Here is a 27,919-nt window from a genome sequence, read left to right as displayed (position 1 = left end):
ACAATGGTGGTCTCTAGTAATAAGAATAATATTAACCCATGTTTTAGGGCTAATTCCTTTAAAATACAGCAATCTTTAAGATAAGCAGTGACTGTGCTCGTTAGGCCTACTTCTGTTGGTGAGAAAATGCACACTTCTTGCCTTTAAATCAACGCATATAGCTGAAAAAACTAGCACAGTCCTGCCTACTGACTAATCGATTGAATGTGAAAGCCCTGGGTTGCCAGCTTTTCTTCATTCAGGCATGGAAGGGCTGGGCAACTCCATGGCAGAACAATAAAATTTAGCATTGTACAGCACTAGTCCACTTCACCAAGAGCCAGCCATTTCACAGCTGTAGTGGAAATGCAGCTCAGTATATTCTGCTTTGGACAACAATATGCAGTTGCCTTGGAAACCTCCATTCCAATAACCAATCTGGTATCAATGGGGGACTCTGGGAGACAGACTTCTAAAGGGTAGACACAGGTGGTATGAAACTTCTGCAGAAATGACCCCCCCATCCCCACCCCTTGCATATTAACTCACCTTTATTCTCTCTGAATTTCGTGCATTGTTAGTTTTTGAGTTGAAGTACTGCGTAATTAATACTTTCTGTCTTTTCACCTTCTCCTTCTGACTTGCCAGGGCAGCCTCCAGCTCCATCACTTTGGTCCGTAGTTCCCTGTTATGGCGGGATGTTTCGCCAGTTTTAGAGCACGCTTCTTCAAGGGCTTTCTTCAGCTACAGGGTACCAAGAAAGGGTCAGTTTATGCTCATTTCAGCAAAGAGAGCGGTTGAAGGCCACTGCTGAATGATGGTTCTATTCCCATCCCTGGAGGAGCCTTCCAGGCCTTGGTTTCCTATTTTGAAGGCAATTTGTCTGGCTTGCTGTCTAGAGCAGGAGTGGGGGCTGAATTTCAGTTTGGGAAGGCTGCAATCCAGCAGTGCATGGGGCCAAGAGCATGGGCAGGGCCAAGGGCAGAGGAAGCAAAATGGGCATGGCCAGATGTAAATCTTACCAATTTGGATATTTTCCCACCAAGCACACAAAACACAGCTCAATTCTAGGCATGTCCACAGGGGAGTAAGCCCCAGTGCAATGGCCTTCATGCCTGGAAAGCACAGCTCAGTTGAATGCACGGTATTTAAGAGCAGAGCATTTAAAGTTTGAAAGGAAAGGTTCCTCCTGTGCAAGCACCGGGTCATTACTGACCCCTAGAGGGATGCTGCTTTCGCTGGCGTTTTCATGGCAGACTATAGCGGGGTGGTTTGCCATTGCCTTCCCCAGTTGTGACTACCTTTCCCCCAGCAAGCTGGGTACTCATTCTACCGACCTCGGAAGGATGGAAGGCTGAGTTGACCTGAGCCGGCTACCCAAGACTCGGCGTCCGCTGGGACTGAACTCAGGTCATGAAGAGATTCGGTTTCAGTACTGCCGCCTACCACTCTGCATCACATGAGGCTCTTATTTAAAGTTTAAGTGCCTTAAAATAACAACAGCAGAAGAAGCTTCCAGGCCAGATGGGGAATCTTGGGGGCCCGCATCCAGCTCACAGGGCAGAGGTTCCCCAAGCCTGGTCTAGAGATTCTTGTTCAGGGTAGAAGAGGTCCCTGGTTGAAATCCCAGACAAGTTCCACCCATGGGGATGGGCCCATTGCTCAGCAGGAGAGTGCACACTTAGCACACAGACAATCCCAGGTTCAATCCTAAGCAGTAATAAGCCAGACTTAAACATTTTCTTAATTTCTCTAGTTTCACAACATCAGCATTCTTGTGTATTCCCAAGGATGCACCTTAATGTTACTATTGTGACATGGAGACACTAGGCCACACGTTGTGCCAAAGACTGTTATTTTTTAGTAAAGATCAGAGTGACAGCTGTAAAGGAGGGCTCACTTCTAGGAAACAGACTGAGAAAAGTTTGAATGCGCACCTCCTCCCTTCCCTCACCTCAGCAGCTTCTTTGTGGGCTGCTTTCTTTGTTACTTCCCGTTCGGTCTGGAACTGTGTCTTCAGAGTCTCGAGGCGCTCTGCATACAACTTTGCCTCCATCTTGGTTTCCTCAATTAGCTGGTCCCTTTAGAGAAGGCAGAGGAAAAGACATAGTGCAGGAAGTCACAATCCCAAAATAGGCAACAGTAATACTTCCAAAATGCATCTTGCATTTTCTGTCCTTGGCACAGCCACATTTCAAAACTACAGAGCTCTCTTTAATGGTTCTCTTTAAGCCAACCATCTGGTTCAGCATGTGCAAAGCAAGATTTTTGCCACCTAGAGGGCAGCTCCAAAATACTGCTTTTCAGAAGGGAAAAGCAAGAACTTGTGCATAGGTGGTGGTGGTCTTACCTGCATTCCATTAGTTGCTGGTACTCGTCTTCTTTGCTGTCCAACTCATCTTGAACAAGCATTAGCTTGCTTTGCAGGGCCTTGTTGGTCTGCAGAGTTTGCTCTAAGTTTTGGGCAAGTTTCTTGTTGTCCGCTTTAGAGACTTCCAGTGCTTTGCGAAGTGGATCCATCTTTTATGGGGAGGAAAGCACATAGTGGCAATGGTTTTATGAAATATATCCTATATTATTTAGACAACTGTATATTTTATTCAGATGATCAAACAGCTCATCCCACTGTCACTAGGAACCTTGCATTGACACCATGGATGAAAAACACGACAGTCATTGGCCAAATATCCACTGTGCCCCCAGCTAATTAAATCAATTGTTTGTAAACAGAGAGCTGTTATCTAGGATGCAAAATTTCTAGAGTGGCCATCTACACTGAATGTAACTGCCCATATTACTCTCACAGGAAGGTATTGGTTTTTACCTTGACACTGTGCTGTGATTCCAAGACAAGTTTGCTATGGCAATGCTCCAACTCTGCCTCTAACTGCTGAATTCTTTGCTGGTTCTGAGTCCTGCATATGGAAGCAGAGAAAGAACAGAGACAGTGTGTGCCAAAGGAATTTCCTCCATGCTTTTACCATCAAAACAGAGCCTCAACTGTGACTGAGCTAATTTCACTCCACCCTTGAGGCACAAACAATTAAAATATTAGTTTGCAGCACACCTGGAATATTCTCAGAGAATACATAAAGCTGTATGTATTGTACTGTACTGTTTCCCCCTCCCTGAAGGCAATTACTTCTGATTTTACATAAACCATCCAAATGAGTTATGAGTTAGTCTTGTTTTTTCAATGGCATTGATACAAACTGCATTCAAATTAAGTGTCCCATCCTCTAAAGATTTTCAAAAATCCCATCAAAGTCACTTATCAGTGATCATCTTAATTCCTTAACTGAACACAATCTAGCCAAAGTTCTATAAAATTCTACTGATTTCAATGGGAGAGCACTATGCATGAGCTTAAATCAATTCTGTTGAAACCAAGTGTTTCACGTTGGCTGGACTGTGCTTCATCCTGCGACCCTTTGCCAATCCTGCACCTGGCTTCTTGTTTTTTAAATAAGAGATAATGCATTAAATATAGTATTTCAGACAAAATTTGTAAACAAACATCCAAGATCTACAGTTGGATGAAATACCTTTATTAAAGGTAAAGGTGTCCCCAACCAGTCGTGTCTGACTCTCGGGTGCGGTGCTCATCCCCGTTTCTAAGCCGAAGAGCCAGCGCTGTCCGAAGACGCTTCCGTGGTCATGTGGCCGGCATGACTGAACACCGAGGTGCACGGAACGCTGTTACCTTTCCCGCCGAAGCGGTACCTATTTATCTACTTGCAATTTCTTGCTTTCGAACTGCTAGGTTGGCAGGAGCTGGGACTGAAGACAGGAGCTCACTCCGTCATGCGGCACTCGGGTCTTGAACTGCTGTCCTGCCGACCTTCCGGTCTGCAGTTCAGCGTCTTAGGATTAGCCAAAATTCCACAAAAATGTGCATTTCATGTGAAATTTTGGTTAGTCCTAATAAAGGTATCGCCCAGCTGTAAATCTTGGATTTTTTTTCTCATGGACCAGCACAGCTATCTTTGTTTTTGTTTTTAAACAAACAGGTATTCTGCAAACAAATGGGAGTGTATTCGAATTTTTTTTTCTCCTGATACTAGATAATTTGTTTTTTTCAAAGTACCTGCGAAAGGTGTTCTGCTTTAAGATAAAACACATGCCAATTAAAACTTCACAGTTTGGATCCACTGAACACCTGGAACGTCGTCATATAAAGCAGACAGATGCAAGCCCAGTTACCTATCCTTCTTCAGGCCAGCAATCTCAGAATCCTTGTGGCCCAATTCAGTCTGCACCTTCTCCAGAGCTATCTGCATTTTGTTATGAGAAGCCAACACGTTTTCTAGCATCGTTGTCATTTTGGCATTATCCTCCTTTGATTCTTCCAGCTTGCATCGCAAATTCGCCACCTCAAGGACAAAACAACAAGTGAAAGAACCATGAGTCCACATAACGATCCATTTGGGTCAAATTGTCTACCACTCATGAGCCTTAGCTCAGTGGCTGAATGCAGGCTTGGCATGGAGAAAGTCCCAAGTTCTATCCCCTGCATCTCCACTTGAAGGCCCTCAGATAGCAGGTCTAGAAAAGACCTCTGCCTGCGAGACTTGGGAGACTGGCTTGCTGCTGGATGGATTACACTAGGGGAGATGGATCAATGGCTTGGCTCGGCATAAAGCAGTCGCCTGTGTTCAAGCAAACTACATCTTTATTCCAGGCTCTGAGAAAGCTATCTTGGTCTCCGTCAGCCCTGAACAACAACAAAAAATGGTGCTGATCACGTACGTAACGATTTTCTGACATTTCAAAGCACCGCATGTGAATTCTTTCAGTGAACCAGTCTTTTAAGGGAGATTGCTATCATTCTCCCCATATTACTACCTAGCAAGGTCAGACTAGAGACATAGGAAGTTACCGTATTGGACTATTGGTCCATCTTAGCCCAGTACTGTGAACACTGACTGGCAGCAGTGGCTCTCCAGGGTTTCAGGCAGGATTCTTTCTTGGCCCTACCTGGAGGTGCCGGGGATTGAACTTGGGGCCTTCTGCACACAGGTCCGAACTGCCATAGGCAGGCCACACCTGGAATCCCTGGCCCAGAGCCACTCCCAGGGAGGGAACGAGTGATGCAGGTAACTGCGCTGCTGAAACTAGCAGCAACAAGAGTAGCAGACAGACAGCATTTAGTTCCAAGGTCCTTATGGCTAAACGCACAATTGGTTAGACGTTCTCCTCCTTCCCACCAGTTTTGTGTGTGCAATTATATTTACTGAATTCACTGGCTTACACTTCTGTGGGGCTCCCAGGCACTCTCCCTTTCTTGCAAGAAAGGCCTGCTTAGCTTTAACCATCCAAATAGCACCGTGTGCCCTCAAATCATTGTTTGTGCCCCAGTTTAGTACAGGAGTGCTGCATTTATGCTAATATCAGAAGAAGAATCAGCTCTAAAATTGCTGACAGATTCTGCCAGGTTACTTCTGAAATTTGACCATCTCTAGTATACACTGGCTGGGTTTGCACATTATGCTAACCCATGGCATGGGTTGTTGAATTCTGGGTTGTTGTATTGTACAAGCCCAGCTGTGCTAACAAACAATGGTTTACCATGAACAACCCAGAAAGAGAACCCATGTTGGGATGTAAACTCTGGGTTGTTTAAATAATGGGTTGTTGTTACATGTGAACCCAGAACCTTGGGTTGTTGAAGGGTTGTTTTGCCAGGCTACAGAGACATCAGGCAAGAGTGGCAAAAAAACACACACACCCAGCTGCTCTACATGCCAGTGCTACAGCACCAGAAAGGCATTTGGGATATAGAGAGGGAGTGGGCAAAGGAGGAGGGAAACAAACCCAGGAAACAAACACAGGGATTGAGGAAACAAACCTCAGTTTGTTCAACAAACAAACCATGGGTTAATGATGGTTAGTGTCTATAATCATCTTAATTCAGAAACATTACACAATTTTATAAATCAGTTTGGGGAATTAATGTTTTGCATAAAACCCTGTCTCGGGATTGGAGCTATTGGTGATGATGAGCAAAAATTTCAAACAAAGGCTGTGGCAGTTCTACTTCATGGAGAAGTCCAGATAAGGTTAAAATGTACCCCTGCCATAAAAACAAAGAGCAACTTGTGTTACCTTGTGCTTCTCTCTTCCTTCAGTGGCACTTATTTGGCCTTTGAGCTTCTGGTTCTCTCTTAATGCTTTGTCACGGGCTTTGACTGTTACAGAATAATCTTCTTCTCTGCAGACAAGGACTGACTGTGACTTTTATGAAACAGAGAGGGGGAAATTATTTTTCCAGGTGTCAGGAACTGGTTCAAAGTGTCGAGGAAAGAAAAGAGACTTTACCATTCAGATAACTGAGACATCCTCAAGCCTTAAGGTATACATCAGTTAAGCAAAGTACAAGATGGATGGAAAGACTAGCCCACTAAAAAGGGACATGTTTCTACACTGAAAAAGCAAAAGGAAGTAAATAATCAAATACACTTGGTGACAGGGAATGGAATGAAGGGCAGGATGCATCACTTCTTCAACTGTTATCAATGACAGATTATTCAAGAACACAAAAACAAGCCTAGCATCATAGCGTTCAAGCCACCAAAACACATTTCCACACCACCTTGAAACATCTGTTCTTAGACAATTGTTGAGACACAACATGGATTGGGAAGGAGAGGAGGACAAGCTGTGCTGGTTCTCATTTAAATATACATGCCATTTTGTTTTGAAATAGAAATAAGTCGGTAGTACTCCTCTCATTTAAAATATAAATAAATAAATAAATAAATAAAATATATGAACACACACACACACACACACACGTTTATAAAGCATGATCTGTTCATCGCAGAAATCTAGATAATACCTTTATTACAGTAGACCAAATTTTGAAATAGGAGTTTCTGAACTGCGTGTATGAGAGAGACAGAGAGTGAGTGACAGTGAATGAGTAAGAGAGAGAAATTGGATAATTGAATATTTTTTCTTGTACCAAAAAAGCACTCTGGGAGTTTCCTGCCATTGGATTTTTAACCCCCCTGTTCTGGATACGTTTTACATACACCTTTTCCCTGTCAGCATTTCATGGTTTGCACTCACCCTCTGGAGATCTGTTCCCTCGCTAGCTACATCCCACTCGATGTCTAACAGTTCAGGGCTAAGGATCTCTCTTTTACTCTCCAGCTCTTCCTCCATGGCCTCAATAGACCTAAAGAGAGTCCTCGGAGAGGCTCTGTGACTATCACCACAGTCAGAGGCAGACTCCTGTCCAGGCAGATCTGTTGTGAAACGAACTCTACGTGTCGGGGAATACATATGAGAAGCTCGTTCAGCAAGTCTCAGATTGCCCTTTATGTCACAGGCCAGGCATGATCTAAAATGGTCACTGGGCTTCTGCTGCCAACAACTTTCAGAAGACTTTCTTTTTTTAAGAGGCATTTTTACTACAGCACTTGCTGCCTAAGAAGGAGAAGTGAAAGACCCAGAGAGGACACAGCAAAATAAAAAGGAATAACCCCAAATGTCTGTTAACTTGAGGACTGGCAGGGGCTCCATTTGCAAACATTGACTCTTTTTCCTACCCATGTGTTAATTTTAAAAGTTGTTATCTCATTGAGGAAGTCTAAAGGAAGCCATTTTAAATCTGATTTTCCCTCCCCTCCAGAGGCTATTTAAAAGTTAAATGCTCATCAGCCCCTCTTATTCAGAGATAACATATGTTCTCCCAGATATCATAGAAACGCGGAGACACCACTGTACTCCATTGTGATGTCATGAGGCCCCTCCCCTTAGATCATAATGTGTCCTAAACAGAGTGGAACAGCTCACCAAGTCCCTAGATTAGAATTTTCACTCCTGATTCTGCCACTAGCCTTCCAAGTGGCCTTTGTGCCTAATATTATTTTGTATGTATATTTGATCAGGATTCCTTAGGAGAACATTTTTTCCTCCCCTAATGTTCTATCAGCAACTCCCACCTGAGTAATAAGGAAAGAATAACACTGGCCTACCTTACAATCTCTGTGTAATCCTCATTCTGAATGATTAATATTTACAGTGATTTCCTATGATTTACTCTCTCTATGTAAGTGTACATAAATACGTATATTGAGAATGAACCTAACTCTCAGGGCAGTATCCAACGGGTCTGCTCAGCTGGTTCCATTGTGCTCAAGGGACCCATTCAAATTCCAAACATGAAGGGGCTAAGTTAACAGGAAGTCAATCTCGTGGTTTTAGTACCTGTTTTAGCTGTGCTTCCATCCTCTGCATGTTAATCCTGATAGAGCCAAGTTCCATATTTATCTGAAATGTGCAACAATAAAAAGCTGAAATCAAGTCCGTGCGTTTTTCTTTTTCGAGACAGAGACAGTTTCCATAAGTTCCCAGAGCTCCTTGTATTCCATGCATTCATTAGTGCCACATGGAATCTGGATACCGGCATGGAAATTTAGTCTTTAAAAACTGAATTAATTTCTTATCCACAGGTTTGTGCAGAATCATTGGAAAAATGAACTAGCGCCGTCCAGCAAAGGCTCAGAAACCTTGGTCAAGACTTCTAGCATCTGCTTTTGTTTCTAGCTCTGTGTCCAAATTCAATGAAAATGAAAAATTGCAATTTTAATAATGCAGGTAAGTGTTATAAAAATATGCATAATTTATTCTGAGTGCAGGATCAGAGGTTCTGTGGTGCAGAATTAAAGTCTTTTACAAAAACTACAACACTTGTGCATCTCCCGGCCCTGTTTATATTGCAGTTGGGCCTAAAACCAGGAACTATAGGTGCATGTAGAAACACAAAGTGTGAGTGGTGAGCCTGCTGTGGATCTGCGCTCAGCCATCTGGGGCCTGACGTGCAACCTTGCTCAGATAATCAAGCGACCAATTCTTCCTGTTTCCAGCAGAGTGCTGACTGGCTGGCCCTTGTGACAATCACAAAGCTCATCCCACTTCTTTGACCAAAGCAGTGTCCCAAGTTTTAAAAGTGCTGAACGTAACATTTAACCAGATGTATATGTCAACTGCCTGATACATTTTAAAGCAAAAAAACCTCCTGGAAGCATGAGGGGAAAGAGGAAAGCAACACAGGATTTGGAGACAAGCAGAGGAGAAAAAGCAGCGAGAAAAGCAAAGCTCACTTTGTAGGAGAAACAAAAACACAAAACACACAAACACCTGTAGGAAGGTATGTCTATTTGGACCCTATATGTCCTTAAGGTTTCTCAAGTACCTGATTATATTTAGTCTCCAAGGCAGTATTCAGCTTGCAAAGCTGACTATTTTCTGAACGTACATCCATGAGGGACTGCACCTCTTCTTCCAGCTGCTGTACTCTAGTCTAGGATAAATGAAAGAAGGAGGCTTTCTGAAATGTGTGGTGGTGATCTGGAAACAGCACTGGCATTTGCCAAAAATGTCACTGGCATAAGCGAAAATTATGGATACTCAACTCTACAAATGCAAAACATTATAACAATCCACGTTTCTAATCCAAAGTCTAAGTGGCATGATCACTCATAAAGGGTCCTTACGAACACACAACTCTTGTGCTTTGTAAATAGCATCAATCTCCACTGCTTGTTAGGTACATATCCCGTTTTCTATCAAGCAACTTCTCTACTCTGACTGCAGTCCTAAATATACTTTCATGTATGTATGGTCCATTTAAATTAATGGGACTTATTTCAAGTAAACATGAGATTGCTAGTCCTGCAGTCACAATTTAGCACTAGTAATTTTATCCTTTCTAGCTAGGTTTATCCTCACCATCTCTTTATTACCTGTCTCCCATACTGGTTTTCCTCTCAAATTAATTATCATCTCCAAGACAACATAACCAAGTTATCCCTTAAGCTAGATTCCCCCCAACCCTGCCACATACTCTTACTATCAAGCCTATCCTTGTATTTCTAATTGGTTTACTGTTTACAGGCTATAATGCTTAAAGACCATCAACCACATTGGGATGGGGATGGGCAATGATTTTGCAGCAAGGCTGCTCAGTTACCACCCTCTCTCCCAACATTGCTGCAGGCCTTTAAACATTATAGCAGTGCCATGGGATGAATCCCTGGGAAAGTTGCTTACATGGTGATACCGTAAAGGCCCCACCAAAACATTTGCTTTTAAAATATCAAGCTCAAAATGCACTGAACATTAGGAAGTCACCTTCCTTTCTCATGAAATGCTTAAAAAAATCATATTGTAACAATACTGAGGAGTAATCCTATGGCCGCTAGACAGCTGCTAGATGGCCATAGGATATCTGGTTTTCCAGGAACTGACTTCGGAGAACCGACCTCCCCCCACTTCTGCACTGCCTCTGAGGCAGCATAGAACAGCCCCATGCTCCGCGCTTGCAAAAGGAGCACGGAGTGGCCGAAAAGGGGCATTCCCGGAGGGAGTTCTGGGGCAGGGAGGGCAGAAATGCCTGTATGATACATCCAATGTGTCGTACAGCAGCATCCTCCCCCACTCTGCCCTCCGGTGGCTACACAGCTGCAATTGGCTGTCTAGCCGAAAATGCGGGGCAGGAGAAGCGCGGAGGGAACGATCCCCTCCATGCTTCTCCTGCCCTGCATTGGATAGGCAGTCATCTCTGAGTTCGGAGGCACCCACCTATCTGAATAGGATTGCTCCCTAAGATATACAATCTGCCACATTCAGCTTGCATGAAAAACATTTATTTATGCATGCATGCGCTTATGAGCTGCCTCTCTGGAAAAGTAGGATTCAAAGGCAAAGTACACACTAAGATACAAGAGCCCTGAAAACCCAACACTAAAACAGTAAAACGGCCCTCAGTAATACAACAGTAGTTGGTCTCTTGACTCTGTCCCTCCACTTCCCTTTAGCAATCTTTCAAGAAACAAAAAGAAGGGTGCACATTTACTGCAACTGCATCTCAGGCCAGTCCTACGATATTCTGGCTTGTCCCATCCCAGCTTTCTCTCTAGGTTCTTGAAAGCTAGACAGATATGATTTTCGTAGCATTTCATGAGAAAGGAAGGTGACTTCATAATGTTCAGTCCATTTTGAGCTTGATATTTTAAAAGCAAATGTTTTGGTGGGATCTTTACCATATCACCTCTCTCCCAAGCTTACAAGAGCTCAGTTAGGTTGATGTTGCTCTTCCCAACCCAGGAAACTGGGCTGAAAAGAACAAAGGCCTAACAGTGAGGAGGAAGCCGAAGAAGGTGGACGGGCAGCACAAGGAGTGGCTTTTCTTTACAAGGTTTAGATACCTGAAGCTTTCCTTTGTCATATGCCAGCTTGTTTTTGTTCTCTGCCAGCTCTTCTAGAACCAGTTTTACTTGTTGCTGGGCATGCTGGGAAAACAGGAGCAGCACTTGTACCATCTTAGACATACACACAAAGCCAAAAGCATCCTTAGACTTTCGCAACTCAGACCTAGCATTTTTCTTCCTCTTGTATTTTTCTTTTGCTTCACCTCCATTCCAACTAATTTCAGGAGCCTTTACTAAATAAGTTAATAGCCTAATAGGTGGAGGAGACCTTCACTCATATTAAAATTCCAAGTTGAAGCAGACTCAACCAGTAGGAAAGATGAGGAAAAGTATGAGGGAATTTCGAAATAAGAAAGCCCATTTGGAGTACAGGCAAGATGAAAACAGAGAAACCCCAGAGAGATCAACCTCATGGATCGGAGGGCCAAACTGTCTACTCAGGAGACGTCTTGGGACCTCTTCTCACCAAAAAAGTGCTGATTCCAATTGAATGCAACACCAAAGCATGGTGCCTCCATTAAATATGGTTCTTCATGGAAAGCTTCTGCTCTTCTGTTCTTATTGCACTCATCGACACCTGCAATGCTAGTTTAGATGGGATGGAAGGAGAGGCTGAGACTGCAACATGTACTAGGAACTACCATTACCGAATCAGCCCCTTTGCCTTTTACTAAGGGAATCAGCTTCGAACCCTGAAGACAATTCAATGATTTGTGTGAAGACTGGTTAGGGGACCCAGAGCCATGCTGAGGACTGCTGATGGGGCCCCTCACATTTCACACCCCTGCTGCACACTGTTGAGGGGTGGAAAAGGTGAGACCTGGACTAGGGCGTACCATACCAGGACAACAGTAAATCAGGAGGAGCAAGCCAAATGAAATGAGCTTATCAAAATCTCCTTACCAATTAAAAATGCATCGACAACAGAAAGTAAAGAGGGCTCCCCCAAGGAACTACAGGATTCTTAGCATTCTTTGTTGCTTGTTATTCCTTCTTTTTACACATTACTATTTTTTAAAGAAGAAGGGGGAACCTTGACGTACTAGTAAGGGATTATGTCCATCTATGTTTTGACAGAGAACTGTCTACCTGTTGGTGTTCCAAGGCAGCTTCCCGCTCCATTAATTTCTTGTTTTCTTCTTCTAGCGCCTTCAACATGCCTTTCAGAGGACCGATTTCCACCTTTGAGAAAAAGGAAAGAAGATACAACTTGTTGGACACAAAACAGTCAGTGATTCACACGTTGGACCACCTGGCAGATGAACGATACCCAGATCTTTGCCTGGCAGCAGAGGGAGCTGAACAACTGGCAGTTACCTGCAAAGCGGTTCACCGACATTTTAAATTCCTGGTTAAGCTGCATCAGTGACATTTGCGAATACAAATATAGCCCTTTAGTCCAGTTCAGTCCAATCCTGTTGCTGTACTGTGGCCCTCATATGTATACATGGAATACATATTATTTGAAAATGATGTAACATTTGTGTTCAGTGTATTTTTAAATAGCTAGAGGTGTTGGTCACATCAATAGCTTCATAGTGTGAATGACAATAACTAGGATGGATGAGCTGCCCCCTCTACAAACCCCCAAATAATCTTAACTGACTAGAGTATTTTGCTGGATAGCTGCTGGATTCCCCTGACATAACAGCTCCTGGTCATGGGTGCAGCAACCAAGGTTGATGACGTCGCAAGCTGAGTGAGGCCAACTATGGCTTTCTGAATTTATGCCACCCTTTTCTGGAAATTACAAAGCCTCCCAAGACACCAGAAGAAGCCCGTTGGATCTGGAGTCCAGAACACTCCACCGCAATCCAGTTTGTTCTGGCGGCATTCCAAATACTAACCCAGCGTAAGTGACGGGAGGAGAAGCCTCATCCGCACCCGTGTGTACAGTGTCATACCTTGTTTTCTGTTAATTCTGCTTCTAATCTTTTGTTCTCTTGCATTGCTTCATGTATTGCTTTCTGCATCTGCCAGTAAATGTTAAAAGTAGCTTAATCATCAGCCTCATCAAAAGAAGATCCAAGCAGTTCTGCATGATCTCCCAAGGTGTATGAGGAAAACACACCAAACCCCAGGCTGGCAGCTTGTAAGTCCAGCTGTGCATGCACCGGTGCTCCAGATCAGACTTCATTATTTGTACATTCAGCCCTCCTCGTCCCAGTGCTGATTTTCACATCTTACCCCAGGCAGATGCACTTCTTCCTTTCAGGATTGTGGGCTTCCCTTTTCTAAAATAATCCTGAATTGGTTACATTCACCGTGTGCCCCCTGACAACCAATAACGTCAATGTGAATTTGTACAAAGCCAGATTTTTAGAAAGCCAAGCCACCCCCTCCCCCGGGGTGGGGGCAGTAAAAGAAATCCCCCTGATCCTTCAAAATAGGAGATTAGCTATGCATAGGATGAATTGATATCCTTGGCAAAAGTCAACTTTTTAGGAAGGAAGGAACCAATAATAAGGAAATAGATGTTAGTGGCCGAGAAAGGGGACATTTGTGCAGATCAAATGCAACATTTGTATATCTTTAATGACTGACTAATTTGCATACACTGCAGCCACAGGAAAATGAAGACTGTATCTGCGATGGTCAGCCACAGTTCATCAACTGAGGGGCTGGAGTGCACTGGTTTCTTGTGCTATTTTCAGTGACGGATTACATGAAAATATAAATATCCCCCTCCATCAAGTGGAGACCGTGTACATAGGGTTATAGCAACGCCATTCTGGGATACCCGCTGAAGAGATCTCCATTTCCTTCTTGATTTGTATACTGTGCTAGGTGGTGAGCAATACGAATTATTCTAATGAGCACTGAATGTCCCACTACGCATTAAGAAAATGTCTTAAAAAGAAGGACATGGTGAATATCCATCGTACCTCTTCCTCTAGTCTCTCTTTCTCCTTCAGCAGAGAGTCTCTCTCCTGTAGGGCTGACTCCAGTTCCTTTTGTATCCTGGCAATCGTAGACCCCAGGAGCTCTGTTTGGGTGGCTGTAGTCTCCTCGACTTTGCAGTCAGCACGCTCAGCACGCAAAGCTTCTCTGTATAACAAACGCAAATGCAACGCAGTTTCGTTATTCCTTGCAACCTCCAAAAACAGCAGAAGGCCTCCTATGCTGCACAGCAGGTATGTGCCACTGAATGAGCTATCTTGCTTTTAAAACCCGATCTACAGCTTCTGTTACACTAAGAAAAGACAGGAAGGAGGAGGACAGAAAAGGAAGCCAGGCCATATGGGGGAAGAACAACGCAAAAGTCAATTGCCTCTCTCACATCTCTCTTTGGAGCTGAGCTTTCTCCCTCTGCACAGTCTGCAGCTCTCCAGTAATGCTGGCCCGAGCAGCATCCAAAATCAAGTCTTGTTCTTGCAGTTTCTGATTAATTTTTTCCTGCTCCACCTAAGGGGGAAAGGAAGCATTTCTGAGAGTGCATTTCATGGTAAAGCAGACCCCCAAATTCCCACCAAACAGAACAGCTTTCTTGTGGCTAGCCTATTAGGGTATTTACAGTCACCTGCTTCAAACTTAGTATGTCCTTATAGCTAGGTGTTTGTGTGGAAAGGAGGGCCTGGTGTCAGGAGGGCACTTAATTACTTCTCTCCCCATCCTCCTACCACAAAAACTGGCTTTGTGCACACAGCAACGCAGCTCTGACTGAGGCCCCAAGTGGAGAAGCACTCCCCCACCCAGCATCTTGGCCACGGACATGGCTTTGGTGCATCTGTCCGCAGCAAAGCCATCCCAACTGAGGTGGCCAGGGGGGAGGAGCACTCCTCCACCCTGGGCTGTGGCTGGGCTCCCCTGCTCTGCGCCTCCCCCCATTAAGGAGGGTGCAGGGCAGAAAAAGCGCTTGGTCTGCCACTCTCCCTCAGAGTTGGAAGGGAAAGCAGCATGCTCAAGGAATCCCTGCCGTTACCACTGATCCTAAGAGAACAATGGGAATTCCTCTCCCTCTTCGCCCTGAAGGGGCAGGTTTAGGGGGGAGGCCTTGGCCGGGATCTCATGGGCCAGCCTGGTGGGCCAAATTAGCCCAAGGCCGTAGGTGCCCCGTCCCTGCCATACCCCTAGGACATAAACTAAATAGGTGACCTAAAAGTGCATTGAAATGGCTCCACACCTTAAGAGCAGCCTGATGATCCGAGATAAGTTGAGCATTCTCCATTGTAAGACTTCGAAGGGTGCCACTCAGTTCTGCACACTGTTGGGTCAACTGCTCATTGAGCACCTGAGGGGAAAAACACAACACCACCTTTCCACAGCAGTAGCGACAACTCTCCCTATAAAAGTGCTGTTCCCAGATTCCTTCCCTTAGAAAAAAATATATTTCTAGGCCTTCGATCTTTCTTTCTTTCTTTTTCCTATGTATGTATGTATGTATGTATGTATGTATTTAAAAACAGTTCTTTACCACCTTTCAGGGCAGAAGCCCTCCCAAGGCAGCTTACACTAATAAAATACATAAAAACAATTAAAATATTAATAGTGATAAAAATATAAAAAACAATAAAACCAACAATAAAACCAACAGTGATGTTAACAGCAGCAACAGCAACAATAGAGAGAGATGTCAGTGTCTTCTAACACTGACACAGATAATTTCTGGGCGTCTGGTGTTTTCTTAATAGCTGGGGAATGGAAGGTTAGGCAAGGCTTTCCGTGGGGATGGAGTTGCAGTTCTGTGGCAGTCTTCTATGGTGCTGGTTCCCCTGGCTCTGTATCACCCAAATCTGCAGTCTCCGTTTCTCTTCTAAAAAAAGTATTCTGCGTTTCTTGAAAACTCTCTTCTCAGCAACAAAACCGGCACAAACAACATTTATTCAGCCCTTGCAGAGCCATTTATCTTTTTCCATCCTACGTCATTTGGAATCAAGACCTTAAAACAACCATTTCCATTACTTGCACTTTTTCGGCCACCTCTCGCAAAGCAGTTATTTCTGATCGCAGCTGCGCGTTCTCCTCCTTTGCTCTGCTCAATGACAGCTGTGCAGTCTAGAGGTGAGGGGAAAGAGAATTTATATCTGGGAAAACTATGTTTTAAAACAGGCAAAGCATCTGGTGCTGTCAATGCATCCTATTTTCCTATCTTGTCTTTTATATAATGGGGCAGTTCACTTAAAATTAGTGCAGCTATTGCATGATTAGCCCAAAGCCCAAAGCCCAAAGCTATAGATATGGATAGAGCCAAACACTTTCAAAATGATAATGAAAAAATGTCTACCCAACATAAAGGTCCCTTTTTAAACTTACATTCCCTTGTTCACGGAGCTTGGAAATGGTACTCTCTTGGGATTCTAGGAGAGAATCCAGCAAAAACAGTCTTCAGATTTTGTAGCTATTCATTAAAATATTAGCCATTTACATTTAGAAGGTTTTTAAAATCACAATTCTACATAAAGAACCTTCCTGAGGAAACTGTCTTAACATGCTGCTTTTTCCTAGAAGGCCCTTTTGGATGGGCATAGACTTTTAAAAACAGGGCGATCACTGTATACCTTTTCTTACAGTAATGCAGGATTAGCGGCAGCAATCCTATGCATGTTTATTTGCGAGTACATACAATTCAATTCTTTCTGAGTGACATGCACAGGACTGGGCTGTAGATTGCTCAGGCTTTTACACAAGCGAAAGCAGCAGTTAGGCCTTTCATTTTTGCATGAAAGAAATTTCAACCCATGAGCTGACCTGGTGTGAAGGGTCCGTGAGAGCACCTCCCCTGCATTCCCCATGGTAACTGCAGTTTAACCCGTGGAAGATGACCCTGTCCTGCTGAATGCTGAGGGAAATCTGCCACAGCCAGCCTAAGTGAAACAGATCAGCAAGTACTGTTCTGAAGACCTCCAGAAAGGGACATCCACCACTCCTCTAGGGAATGGGTTCTACTGTTGAACTGCTCTTCCCGCTGAGACATTAAAAGCAGTTCAACTGTGGAACTGCTCTTAATGGAACCAATTATGGTGGTGGGCTCTCTCTTTCACTGGGGGCTTTTGAGCAGAAGCTGGAGAATCGCCTATTGGAGATGCCCTAGCTCTGGATTTCCTATATCAAGTGGCGCGGGGTAGGGGGTGAACTACATGGCCTACTACTATTCTATGATTGTCTGGCTGGCCATTCCTCCGGCCTCCATTCAGGAGTTTCTAAATGCAATTATGTGACAAGCCCAATCCCCTGCTCCCTCCAAAAAGCAGTAATTAGTCTCAGAGACATCTCATCGTTACATCTTATCTCTGTAGCACTGTTTCTCTCATGTCTATGCAGCAGCTGGCAAAGAAGGTAAATTAACCATCTTTTCAACAGCTCCAGCTCTCAGCTGCATGGCTACTTTCTATGGTTTGTATCATCTCCAAAAAGACTTCAGCAATTCAATCTATTGAGACATTTATCCCACTATTATTGCAAACGCTTTGCTTAACATTTACTTTTGTTTAGATCTATAGACCATCCTATGTTAAGACCTCAGGCCTGATAAAACCCATTTCCCCACCTCATTAAGTAAGGACAAAGGGCATCCAGACAGTCCATTCTTGAGCCTCACCATTCAGCGCTCAACCTGTTGGACCACACTTGTCCCTCTTTCGCTGGAAAAATGACCACAGCTTAAGAATGATATTTTCCAGGACAACATGCCTCCCTTTCATACACATCAAATCATTCAGTTCCTAGTTTCTGAGGTCTGTTTCATACACTCATGTTCATCTCTTGATGACTGCAACATCAGGCAATGACTTCCACACGTGAACAGGCCAACACAGATTTAAGAGCACAGTTAGAACTTCCTCATCACTTCAGGGACCATTGTTTTCAATGGAGTCACTTCAAACGTTAAGCTGTCAACCATCAAGGATACAATAATCAGATCATGTACATGGTTGCCTTAAGGCAGGGGTGCACAGAAGGTAGATCACCAGATGTTCTGGACTTCAGCTCCCAGATGTCATTGCCAGCATGGCCAATGCTCAAGAATGTGGGGAGCTGAACTCCAAAACATCTGGAGATCTCCTTTCTGCTCCCCCCTGCCCTAAAGCACTCAAAAAATGCAAGAATTACTCCAATACCTAGATCACTTTTAAGCTGCATACATTCCTCCTCCAACCGGACTGTCCTCTCTTCTTCCTTTTGCAGCCTCTCCCGAGATATCTGAATATCCTGGCGCAGGCTGTTACAGTCCTGCTGCAGAATGTGAACCTGTAATGACATCAAAAGGGCATTCTAGAGGACACAGGCATTTTCTAAAATACTTCTTGAAGGCCTTTCTTCGTACTAGAAATCTGAAGGATTAAAAGCTAAATTGGGCTGTTTGCAGCTGGGGGGGCATAATTCTCAATCTGGCTCTGCACCATCCTTCTGATCCTTAAGGCTCAGGGTAAGAACACCATGAAGCTTGGGCCAGGCTCAGTGGGAGAGCACTTGCTTTGATGCAAAAGGTCCCAGGTTCAATCCTGGCATCTCTAGATAGCCCTGGGAAAGACTCGTATCTGAAACCCTGGAGAGCCTCTGCTGCCAGTCGTTGTAGACAATACTGAGACAGATGGACCAATGGTCTGGCCCAATATGGCAGCTTCCTGTGTTCCTATAGACGGCAGCCACCTACTGCAGCAGCCGCTGAGCTGGGGTCTGAATATTCATTGCTCAGGTTCAGTCCAGCACTCTACCCACTGGCTTGCGCCGATGGAAGACTGGAAAGGAAAACAGAATCTAGGCGCACGATCCATCCATCCATCCTGCGTATGCTGCTCTGCAGGTCCCCATAAGGTGGCTCACATAACCCAAGACCCACCAAGCCAAACACCCCCATCAGCCATGTTCTGTGCAACCCCTCCCCCAGATGTTGATGAACTACTGCCCCCATCATCCTTCACCATAGGCCAAGCTGGCTGAGACTGAGACGAAGGTCCACCAGCCCTGTTCTGAGGGCTGGCCCACCAGGTGCTGAACAACCCCCCACACTTGCATTCCCGGGCAGAAAGCAACGGAAGGTCTACTGAGCACCTGGCAGGCCACCATACGTGTAGGTAGTCTGTATGCAGCTGGGGGGGCATAAGTTGTGCAGGCCTGCTTTATCGAGAGCATGCCTCTCCAAGGCTCTTCCCACAAAGAAAGTGAGCAGCCAGCACGCTAGGGGCCCGGGACAGGCATGGGCTTCTGGATACCTCCACAAAAGGTATGACAGGGAGTTGTATTCACAGAGGCATAGCCACGTATGTTGTAGTGTGGTTGGCACAACAGGAAACTGGGGACCAGAAAGGGAGGAGGGAGCGCTAAACAGACTTCCTATGGGGACCCCACACAGGGATGTAACGATGCACAGATACAGAACTGCACACAGCAAAGGAGGGGGATTCTGTAGGATTGGGGAAAAGTCCTGAACTTTAGATAGATAGACAGACAGACAGAGAGACAGACAGAGGTTTATAACTTTGAACTGTAGCAGCAGCAGTGATATGTAACACTTAGCATCGATACTATGCAGCTACAACTTTTTGCATCAATCGTAGCCCGTGAATAGTCTGCAGACTGCACTGTTTGGTCAAATCTGAAAGGGAGGATGAATGCTGCTGGGCTTCACCAACCTGCTGCCGTTCTTTTTCCACTGTCACTTCCATATTCTGCATCCGATAAAGCAGGACAGTTTGGGATTCTTCCAAAGACTTCCGCACACTGGACTCCTTGGACAGCTGCTCCGTTAGCTGCAAGCAGGACATTGGAGTGGAAAGCCAAGTCAGCTTTAGACCGAGATAAGGGCTATGATGGTGTGTGTCTCAAAACTTGCTCTCTCTCTCAAATAAGCCATTTGTTCAGTACTGAGGGCAACGTTGGGAACATGAACCTAAAGGCCACCACCGATTTGCATACAATTTTCTTTCCTTGCATTTCACAATGTGGAAGCTGTAGAATAGAGTTTGCACAGTCTTTCCCAACCTGGTGCCCTCCACATGTCTTGGACTCCCACCATGCCTAACTACTGATCATGCTGCGTGCGGCTGATGGGAACTGAAGTCCAAAAAATCTAGAGGGCACCAGGCTGGGGAAGGCTGTGCTACACACATACTTAGCCCGACATTTCATTAGGCAAAACATGTGCTGTCTCGTGAAAGGGAAACTGCCTCCCCAGCATGAGTGGCACGTCTCGGAGGATGTTCTACCACTGCCAGCAGTTAGGGAGCTCAACGCCTTCGCTTCCCTCCCTCTCTCCTATGAGCGCCAGATATCCTTCTGCCCTTTACCTCTTGCAGTTCATGGCTCATCTTCTTTTTCGTTGCCCTCAACTCATTTGCAGCGATGGCCACATCTCTCTGCAAAGATCAAAAACGTCACAGGGCTGTTCAAACAACTGTGGCAGATTGTGCAAATGTTTTCTTCAGAGCTAGACTCCTTATCGCCCCGAGACTTGTCAGTGGTTCCAACAAACATTTCTGGCACTTGGACTTACATACTGGATAAAACGGAAGAACTTCTGTGAGGCTCTGTAGGCAGGGTGGGGCTGGGTGCGTGTGCATCTTAATTCCTGCCATTACTCAGTATAGAAACTGGTCATGAAATTATGAAAGAACACTTATTCTCCCCTGCCTTCCCCCAACCACAATTTAAAATACATGAACTGGGCAGCTGGCACATAAGACACACACCTAAGACTTTGAGCACACCAACATTTAAGGCACATCCTATGCATGTTAAGACATAAAAAAGTCCTACAATACCCAGCATTGTCCAGCCAGCCATGCTTAGTGGTCCCTTAGTGGTCTTTTTAAAGTTAGCAGCATAATACCTGCCATCTACCCAACTTGGGGCAAAGAACGTTGAAAGAATAGGTCATCACAGTCACGGAAAGCTTCCATACCTTTGTTGCAGTTGCAATCTCCAGAGCAGCGCTCAGCCTTTGCGCTTGATCTCTGGCTTTTTCCTCCTCTTCCCGGGACTCCCTTAGCTGCTGGCATAACATCCGCCCCTCCACTTGCAGCACCTTTAATTCTTCCATATGCTCCCTCTGTATTGTGTTCAAGCGCTGTTCTAAGTTGGCTATAAAACAGCAAGGGAGAAACCAAGGCACGTCAGCAGAGAGCAGAGCTTCCATAACTTCTGATAGCTGAGGCGTGCTTTTTTCCTTTTTCTGAATTAAGATGCGAGGCACACTTCAATCCTACACTCCCAAAGAGTAAATGATCGCCGGTCCAAGGACTCCATCCTGTGGCTCGGCACAAGCCACTCCAGGGCGTATGTCCTGACTGGAGCACAGGCAACTCTGCTGTGCTGCTGCTGTTCGGTACCTGTTGCAGAGACACGGCAGAATCACCCTCCCCGACAAAGGCTGACTAGAAGGAGGCGGAACTCAGAGCAGTGAATCGTACAGGGACCCTCTGCCTCTGTGTGCCGCTGCTTTGGGCTCACACTGGCCTATCAGTCAACTCATTTCTTGTGGGGCATGAGCATCTCAGTTGTGGCACGCTGTCTGGGAACCGCTGCTAGGAACTACACAAAGACGCACGCTGGAGGGAGGGCATAAAAGCATCTCACGCCAATGCAGCCCTCCCTTCCCTTCCCGCAAGACCTGCATGCTTTGGATTCAGCTCTTTTTCCGTTTGCAGCCGGAACATGTTCAGCTTCAGGGTCTGCATGACACTCTCCAGGCGGCACATCCGATTCACAAGAGTTTCACAGGTTCGCCACAGTGTGTCATTCCCTCTGACGAATGCCACTCGGGCATGGACAGGGCTGATGGACTGGTGATCTTCAGAGTTCTCCGAGGGTTTTGAAGGGAACAGTTCCATACTGGAAGAAACGACAGGGAGCAAATGGCCATTTGTTTGGGATCCACATGTGCGTACCCCTTGATACGAAGTGCACATCCATATGGCTGCGAACTAGAACACAGCTAAGAAGAGGCAAGACCTCTTCCTCATCCCAGATTGACCAGGGCAGGTGTCCCCAAATACAACTCTTTTCTTTCTCTCGTATAAGTGGACACCTGCCATTCATTCCTATGGGGGGAAATGCTGCACTCGAGGAAAATAGCTGCTCACCACGCCTGACAGTAGGGGACCTGCCACCACCAAAAGGGAGCTCACAATGAATGCATGTACACAGAGACAAAGCTGCCCTGTTCGGAAGTAACACTAGACGATGCTTCAGTTTTACATGCACAAGACCTGGGCTTGTCAGCTCTCCTCTGCCCTCTCCTCCAGCACAGCCGTGAGGAGGAGATTAGAAGCTTCCGTTCCCATTTTCAACAAACTGCAGCTTGTTGTTATGCCCAATCCAGACAAACTTTGGGTAGTGTTAACTATTGTTACTGAAACAAGCCAGCATCACTGTACAGCATCATTTTTGTTTACACTGTAGGAAGTAACACAAATGTCCTTTACAAAACAGCATAGTTTGTAGCCCCCCCCATAATTTAATGTTTGATATAAGATGAGATGTTATCTTATGTTGTTCACTCATTCACTTCAATATGTTCACACAGAAAACTTAACCACTGCAATTCAAAATGTTACACTACTTATTGAGAAGCTTGATTAAATCAGAACAGAGCAACTTCTTAATAACCTGGATACTAGAAAGAGAGGCCACGTTAGAAGCTCAGGGAGAGAAGAGAATGCAAAGCAAGGAAAACGAGGAATGAAGGCTGCAATCCCATGTGCACTTTCCTGGAAATAAGCCTAATTGATCACAGTGGAACTTAATTTGTGTATTTAATATATTTATTACATTTTCTATAGCCAAAGCTCTGTGGACAGTTCACAAAAAAATTAAAACCATTAAATGCAACACGATTATTTCTGCATAACCATGCATAGGATTATGCTGCAAAGCATCTATTTCAACGATACCTGTGTCTGTTCACGCCCAGTGTCTGTAGATCCCTCAACAATGCATTTGTCTGCTCTTCAACCACTCTCATCCTCTGGTTCAGTACTACGAAGGTTTCAGGAGTTGTTGGAGTGATACTCACTGGGGAAATAATTGGCCTTGCCATCATGGATTCAGATTTCAATAATTAGCTGCAAATAAAATAAACTCATAGAAATCTTATAAGGAACCTGAAAACCTGTTGATCAGCCAATGGAGAGAGAAAGCAGCAATATGGCCAAAGAAACTGGCTCAATGAGATAATTATGATTCTGACAGGATCCAGAAGAAAATCTACACTGCAAACTTACATCGGTTGTAATACCAGCGTAACTGTCATGGCTTCCCCCAAAGAATCCTGGGAATTGTAGCTTGGTGAAGATGCTGAGAATTCTCTGTTAGAGATCCCTAGTTCCTTTCTGACAGAACAACAGTTCCTAGGGCTCTGCAAGAAGATAATGTGACTAGTAAACCAGGTTTGGTCAATCGATAGTGTATCTATATTCCAGAAGATGATGACACGAAGTCTTTAATATAGGTACACCCTATAACATGGGGGCAAAGCTACAGCCTCTCTTGGACAGGGATAGCATGGCCAGAGTGGTACAGGCACGAATAAGACTGGACTACTGCAATGTGCTCTGTGTGGGGCTGCCCTTAAGGCTGCTTGGAAGCTGCAGCTAGTGCAGAATGCAACAGCTCAGCGGTTGTCAGGAGCTTCCCCTTTTCACCATGTAACTCCTTTGCTGAGAGAACTGCCCTGGTTGCCTATTTACTACCAGGCCAGCTTTAAGGTTTAGTTACTAGTGTATAAAGCCCTAAACAACTTGAGACCAGGATACGTGAGAAGGTGCCTTCTCCCTTACCAACCTGCCTGGCCACTGAGGTCATCTGATGAGGCAGTCCTGATGGTTCTGCATGAACCTATGGCCCAGCTGGAATCCACCCAGGGAAGAGCCTTCAGTGTGGCACCTCCCCCTCTGTGGAACTCCCTGCCTCTGTACATCAAGCAGGCACCAGCATTGTGTTGTTTCTGATGCCTGAAGACATTTTCATTTCAAAAAGCTTCCCCGATTGACCAGCCAAGGTTTTTATTGGTATTCTCTTTTAAAAAAACGTTTAGTATTGATTTTTATTTCTTTTATCTTTTATTGTTCACTGATTTAGAATTTGTTTAGATGTGAAGCAGTATATAAATGTTGTAAATAAATAAAGATTCCTCTCTTCTTCTGGAAATTGGGTGAATAGAGTAGTCTCACTGACCTCACTAGGGCATACCAACAAATAAAAGGTGCCAGATGCCAACTGTAAGATCTGGGTGATTAGGTAGAATCTTTGAAAATTCTAAATTCATCTTCCAGGTTTTCAAGACATTACTGCATCCTTATAGTGCCTAATTCCACTCCTCCTGTTTCTGTCCTCCCAGTGATTGACAAGATAGATTACTGTCCCCAAAGGTTAATAATTAGTAAGCTGATAGGGCCGCACTGTTTTCTCTACACGAAGCTGAGTAGAGATTTGTCTTAGCTCATCTAATTCTACACATACTTGTTTGGAATTAAGTCCCACTGAAATAAGTGGGACACCCTTCCAAGTAAACATACATAAGAAATGTTTTGCATGAGAACTTCTGCAAGAAAGTACTCCAAAGCATTGCATTTTTGACAATTCTGACACTGACATTCTCCTTTGTTTTTGAAAAGCACATCAAAGTGAGCAAAAAGTTTGATCATCACATTGCATGGGACAAGGCAGCTTAGCCAAATTGTTGCAAGACAGGAAGTTCAGTCTTCAAATATTGCGAGCTTGCATGCAATACAAACCCCACATGTATCCAGAAAATGCTTCTTCTTAAACTGCCCTTTAATGTTATATCACTTTATGTTTCCTGCATCTTCCAGGGAAGTGTTTTATCTGCGTTTTCTGCTGCTCAGTTTAAAGCATGAGCAGCAATGGCCCTTCAGAACAAACCAATCAAACATTTTGGAGCCCTGGACTCAGTACATCTAGTGTAACCTGTAAAAAAACAGCGATGTCTAGTGGAAGGAAGGCACAAGACTACTCACTTCCTTCTGCAGGGATATGAGCTTCACTTCCCATGTACAGCAAACCTCCATTATGGATCAGTAGAGGGCACAGAAAAGAGCAAATATGCCTACAATCCTGAGCACACCTCCCTGGGAGTAACCCAGCGGAACTGAGTAAACACAGTTCAGATCTGGCTGAAAAACTTACCAGAAGGTTACAAACGGCTTTCCTATGAAGCAAAGCTCAAAGAGTTTGGGCCTTTTTAGTCGTGGTGGGGAGACAACCAAGGAACATGGCAACAATTGGCAAAATTATTAGTGACATGGAACATGCAAGCAGACAGAACTTGTGTTCTCTTGAAACACTAGAACTCAGGACCATCTGACATAGCTGACTGGCAGTAGGTTTGGGGCAAAACAGAGGAAGCACTTCTTCATACATGACGAGATGAACTTAAATCAAGGGCGGTGATAATAGGGGATATCCGTGTTCAGGAGCAGTATATCTCCGATTACCAGAGGACAGGCCCACAGCTCAGTGGGGAAAGCACATATGCTTTGCGTGGCAGAAGGTCCGAGGTTCCCTACTCTCTACGGAGCAGGTGATGGCACTGGAAATACCTTTCTGGAGTGCCACTGACAGTCAGCGTAGCCAACACCGGACTAGATGCAGAGTTTGACCTCACACACGGCAGCTTCCCACGTTCCTTGCCAGTGGAGCTGGTGGCTCTGATCTCAGTGCGGCTGTGAACTCACGCTGGATTTCAGTCAGAACCCCAAAGGAGCTGTCTAAGGCGCCGAACCCATCTTGGGGGAGGGTTTATTGCCTTGGATAGCTCCTTTCGAGGCCTGGCTGGTTCTCACTGCCCACTGCCATAGCAGGACCACCAGCCTCCACCGTCCCTTACCAGATCCTAGGGACAAACCACCGTGCGAACGTCAGCCTCTCCCCGCCCCCGCGCCTTGCTGCTTTTACGCGCCCCAGAGCCATCGGGCGGGGCCCTGCTGCAGGCAGAAGGTGACCTTCACCTGCCCAGCCAGGGGAGCGCTGACGCTCCGCGCCGCACGCGCCTCTCCCCAGTGACCCTCCCTCGCGCGCCTCGGGTGCATCCCACTGAGGATGGCCCGCTCATGAGTGGGCTTCAGCTGGACGACCACTGGATACAACGCCTTTTCTCCCGCGCCCGCATAGCCACGGCGGCCGCCTCCGCCCGGCTCTGTCACCTACCCGTCACCGGACGCGCGAAGCCCCGCGGGAGCCGCCTCTCCCGGCTGCCCCCAGGGCGCAGCAGCAGCAGCAGCAGCCGCGGGCCCCTCGCCCCGGACGCTACGCGGCCCTGTTTCCATGGAGCTCCTCCGCAGCTTCAAACCTGCCCGCTTCTCGAGAGGGCTCCGCCCGACGCGCGCGCCTGCCTTCGCGCTGCATTGTGGGAGCCGCAGTCCAGGCCGGTCCCTCCCTTGCCGACATACAAATCCGCGGCTCCCACCGAGGGAGGCATGGGAAGAGTCGCGCATGCTCAGGAAAGCGACCCCGCTGCAGAAGAGCATGCTGGGACGGGCAGCTTGCGAGTCTTCTCGTTCTCGCTGCTGGGCGTGCTTCTAAGTGGCTGGTGCTGGGGAGCGTGGCTAGTTCCAGCCTCGCTTTCCGGCGAGGGGCGCAATCCTATGCATGCCGAGGCCGGGAATGGACCATTTTCTGCCTAAGCAGGCATGGGATCGCGCGCTAATGTGGGTTTCGGTTACTTTAATTTTGCTAAACTGCCGCAGACCCAAGAGACCGAGACTGAAGTGCCCTTCTCTCAGGCTTAAAAACAAAATAAAACCTGTCGCTCCAAAGCAAGACGACAAGGATTGTGGCATTTATCGCCCGTCTCCTGGCATGTTTTCCAATTTACTGAAGCGTAGTTAAAGTAGGTATGTCTACTCAGAAGTAAGTTCCATTGAATTAAGTGGGGCTTACTCCCAGCTAGGTGTGTATAGGCCTGAAGCTTTACATTTCTAGTATTTGATCTTGATCTCGGTACTATTGATGTAGGATTCTAGTCCTTACAGTTAAAATGAGATTATATACCCACACTTTGAAAGGAGACGGCTGTATGATTTGTTTCACACGATGTTCGCCATAATGAATTATTTGGGACTTGCAAGCACTTTTAGAGAGCAGTCTTATGCCCGCGAGACACTGCCTAGCCGGCCGTAAGATATGCTCATTTCCAGGAACCGACTCGGTTGGTTCCCAGAAAACCAACTGCCCCTCTTGTCCACGCTGCCTCGGAGGCAGCACAGAGAAGCCCCGTCCTCTGCGCTCACAAGAGGAGCGTGGAGCGACTGGAAAGGAGCGGGGCTGGGGGGCGTTCTGGGGCAAGGAGAGCGGAGCTGCGTGTACGACACATCCAATGTGTCGTATGGCAGTTTCCTCTCCCGGTCGGCCCCCCTGCCGCTAGACGGCTGAAAACGGCTGTCTCGCGAAAAATAGCAAGGCAGGCGAGGCGCGGAGGGAATGATCCCCGTGCCTCTCCTGCCTTGCTTTGGATAGGCAGTCACCTACGGGGTCGGAGGTGGCCAGCTATCCAGTTAGGATTGCGCCCTTAATGGCCAACGGAGCTTGGCTGCCCAAGTCTAGAGCATCAGTTTGTTCATCTGACCAAGTCAGAATTCCACCATACATAGAGCTCGTTCACCCTAACCCTCTGCCTCTTTGCTGTACCCCACCACCATATATGTATGTTTCTCATCACTGCACTTCTGGACTGTATGAAAAGCAGAGATTTCTGCCTGTCATATAACATTTAATTAAATGCACAGAATCCCGTTAAAAAGAAAAGGAAAAGGTGGCAACCCTAC

At 45.8% G+C, this 27,919-nt stretch overlaps 1 protein-coding gene across 9 annotated transcripts in view; it reads right to left on the bottom strand.

Annotated features, from left to right (window-relative positions):
* CCDC150 (coiled-coil domain containing 150) overlaps positions 1-26,494 on the bottom strand; it is a 32,091-nt gene extending 5,597 nt beyond the window's left edge. For 2 of the 9 annotated variants that reach the window (XR_014785297.1, XM_084816522.1), the window contains exons 1-24: positions 26,304-26,372; positions 23,030-23,200; positions 21,748-21,968; positions 21,040-21,218; positions 20,426-20,494; positions 19,772-19,888; positions 18,257-18,386; positions 16,452-16,495; positions 16,101-16,193; positions 15,322-15,429; positions 14,479-14,603; positions 14,084-14,246; positions 13,103-13,171; positions 12,288-12,380; positions 11,196-11,279; positions 9,182-9,289; positions 8,194-8,256; positions 6,818-6,859; positions 6,085-6,213; positions 4,183-4,352; positions 2,804-2,894; positions 2,330-2,499; positions 1,934-2,060; positions 529-723 (exon numbers count right to left, since the gene is read on the bottom strand). Coding sequence is in view for 8 of the 9 variants with exons in the window: in XM_084816522.1 (XP_084672648.1) it covers positions 529-723; positions 1,934-2,060; positions 2,330-2,499; positions 2,804-2,894; positions 4,183-4,352; positions 6,085-6,213; positions 6,818-6,859; positions 8,194-8,256; positions 9,182-9,289; positions 11,196-11,279; positions 12,288-12,380; positions 13,103-13,171; positions 14,084-14,246; positions 14,479-14,603; positions 15,322-15,429; positions 16,101-16,193; positions 16,452-16,495; positions 18,257-18,386; positions 19,772-19,888; positions 20,426-20,494; positions 21,040-21,218; positions 21,748-21,968; positions 23,030-23,178 (2,739 nt within the window). In the remaining variant the exon portion in view is untranslated. Of the gene's footprint in view, positions 1-528; positions 724-1,933; positions 2,061-2,329; positions 2,500-2,803; positions 2,895-4,182; positions 4,353-6,084; positions 6,214-6,817; positions 6,860-7,050; positions 7,411-8,193; positions 8,257-9,181; positions 9,290-11,195; positions 11,280-12,287; positions 12,381-13,102; positions 13,172-14,083; positions 14,247-14,478; positions 14,604-15,321; positions 15,430-16,100; positions 16,194-16,451; positions 16,496-18,256; positions 18,387-19,771; positions 19,889-20,425; positions 20,495-21,039; positions 21,219-21,747; positions 21,969-23,029; positions 23,252-23,359; positions 23,494-26,303 lie in introns of those variants that run through there. The other 7 variants (XM_084816582.1, XM_084816538.1, XM_084816593.1 and 4 more) reach the window with 7 other exon arrangements.
* Between the last annotated feature and the right edge of the window lie 1,425 nt (positions 26,495-27,919).

The sequence above is a fragment of the Heloderma suspectum genome, chromosome 1, assembly GCF_057233095.1.
Source record: "Heloderma suspectum isolate Gila_16-S chromosome 1, 16-S_ref, whole genome shotgun sequence".
Classification (NCBI taxonomy): domain Eukaryota; kingdom Metazoa; phylum Chordata; class Lepidosauria; order Squamata; family Helodermatidae; genus Heloderma; species Heloderma suspectum.
Note: the sequence above shows the minus strand (reverse complement) of the source record. Positions and strands in the feature narration are given on the sequence as shown.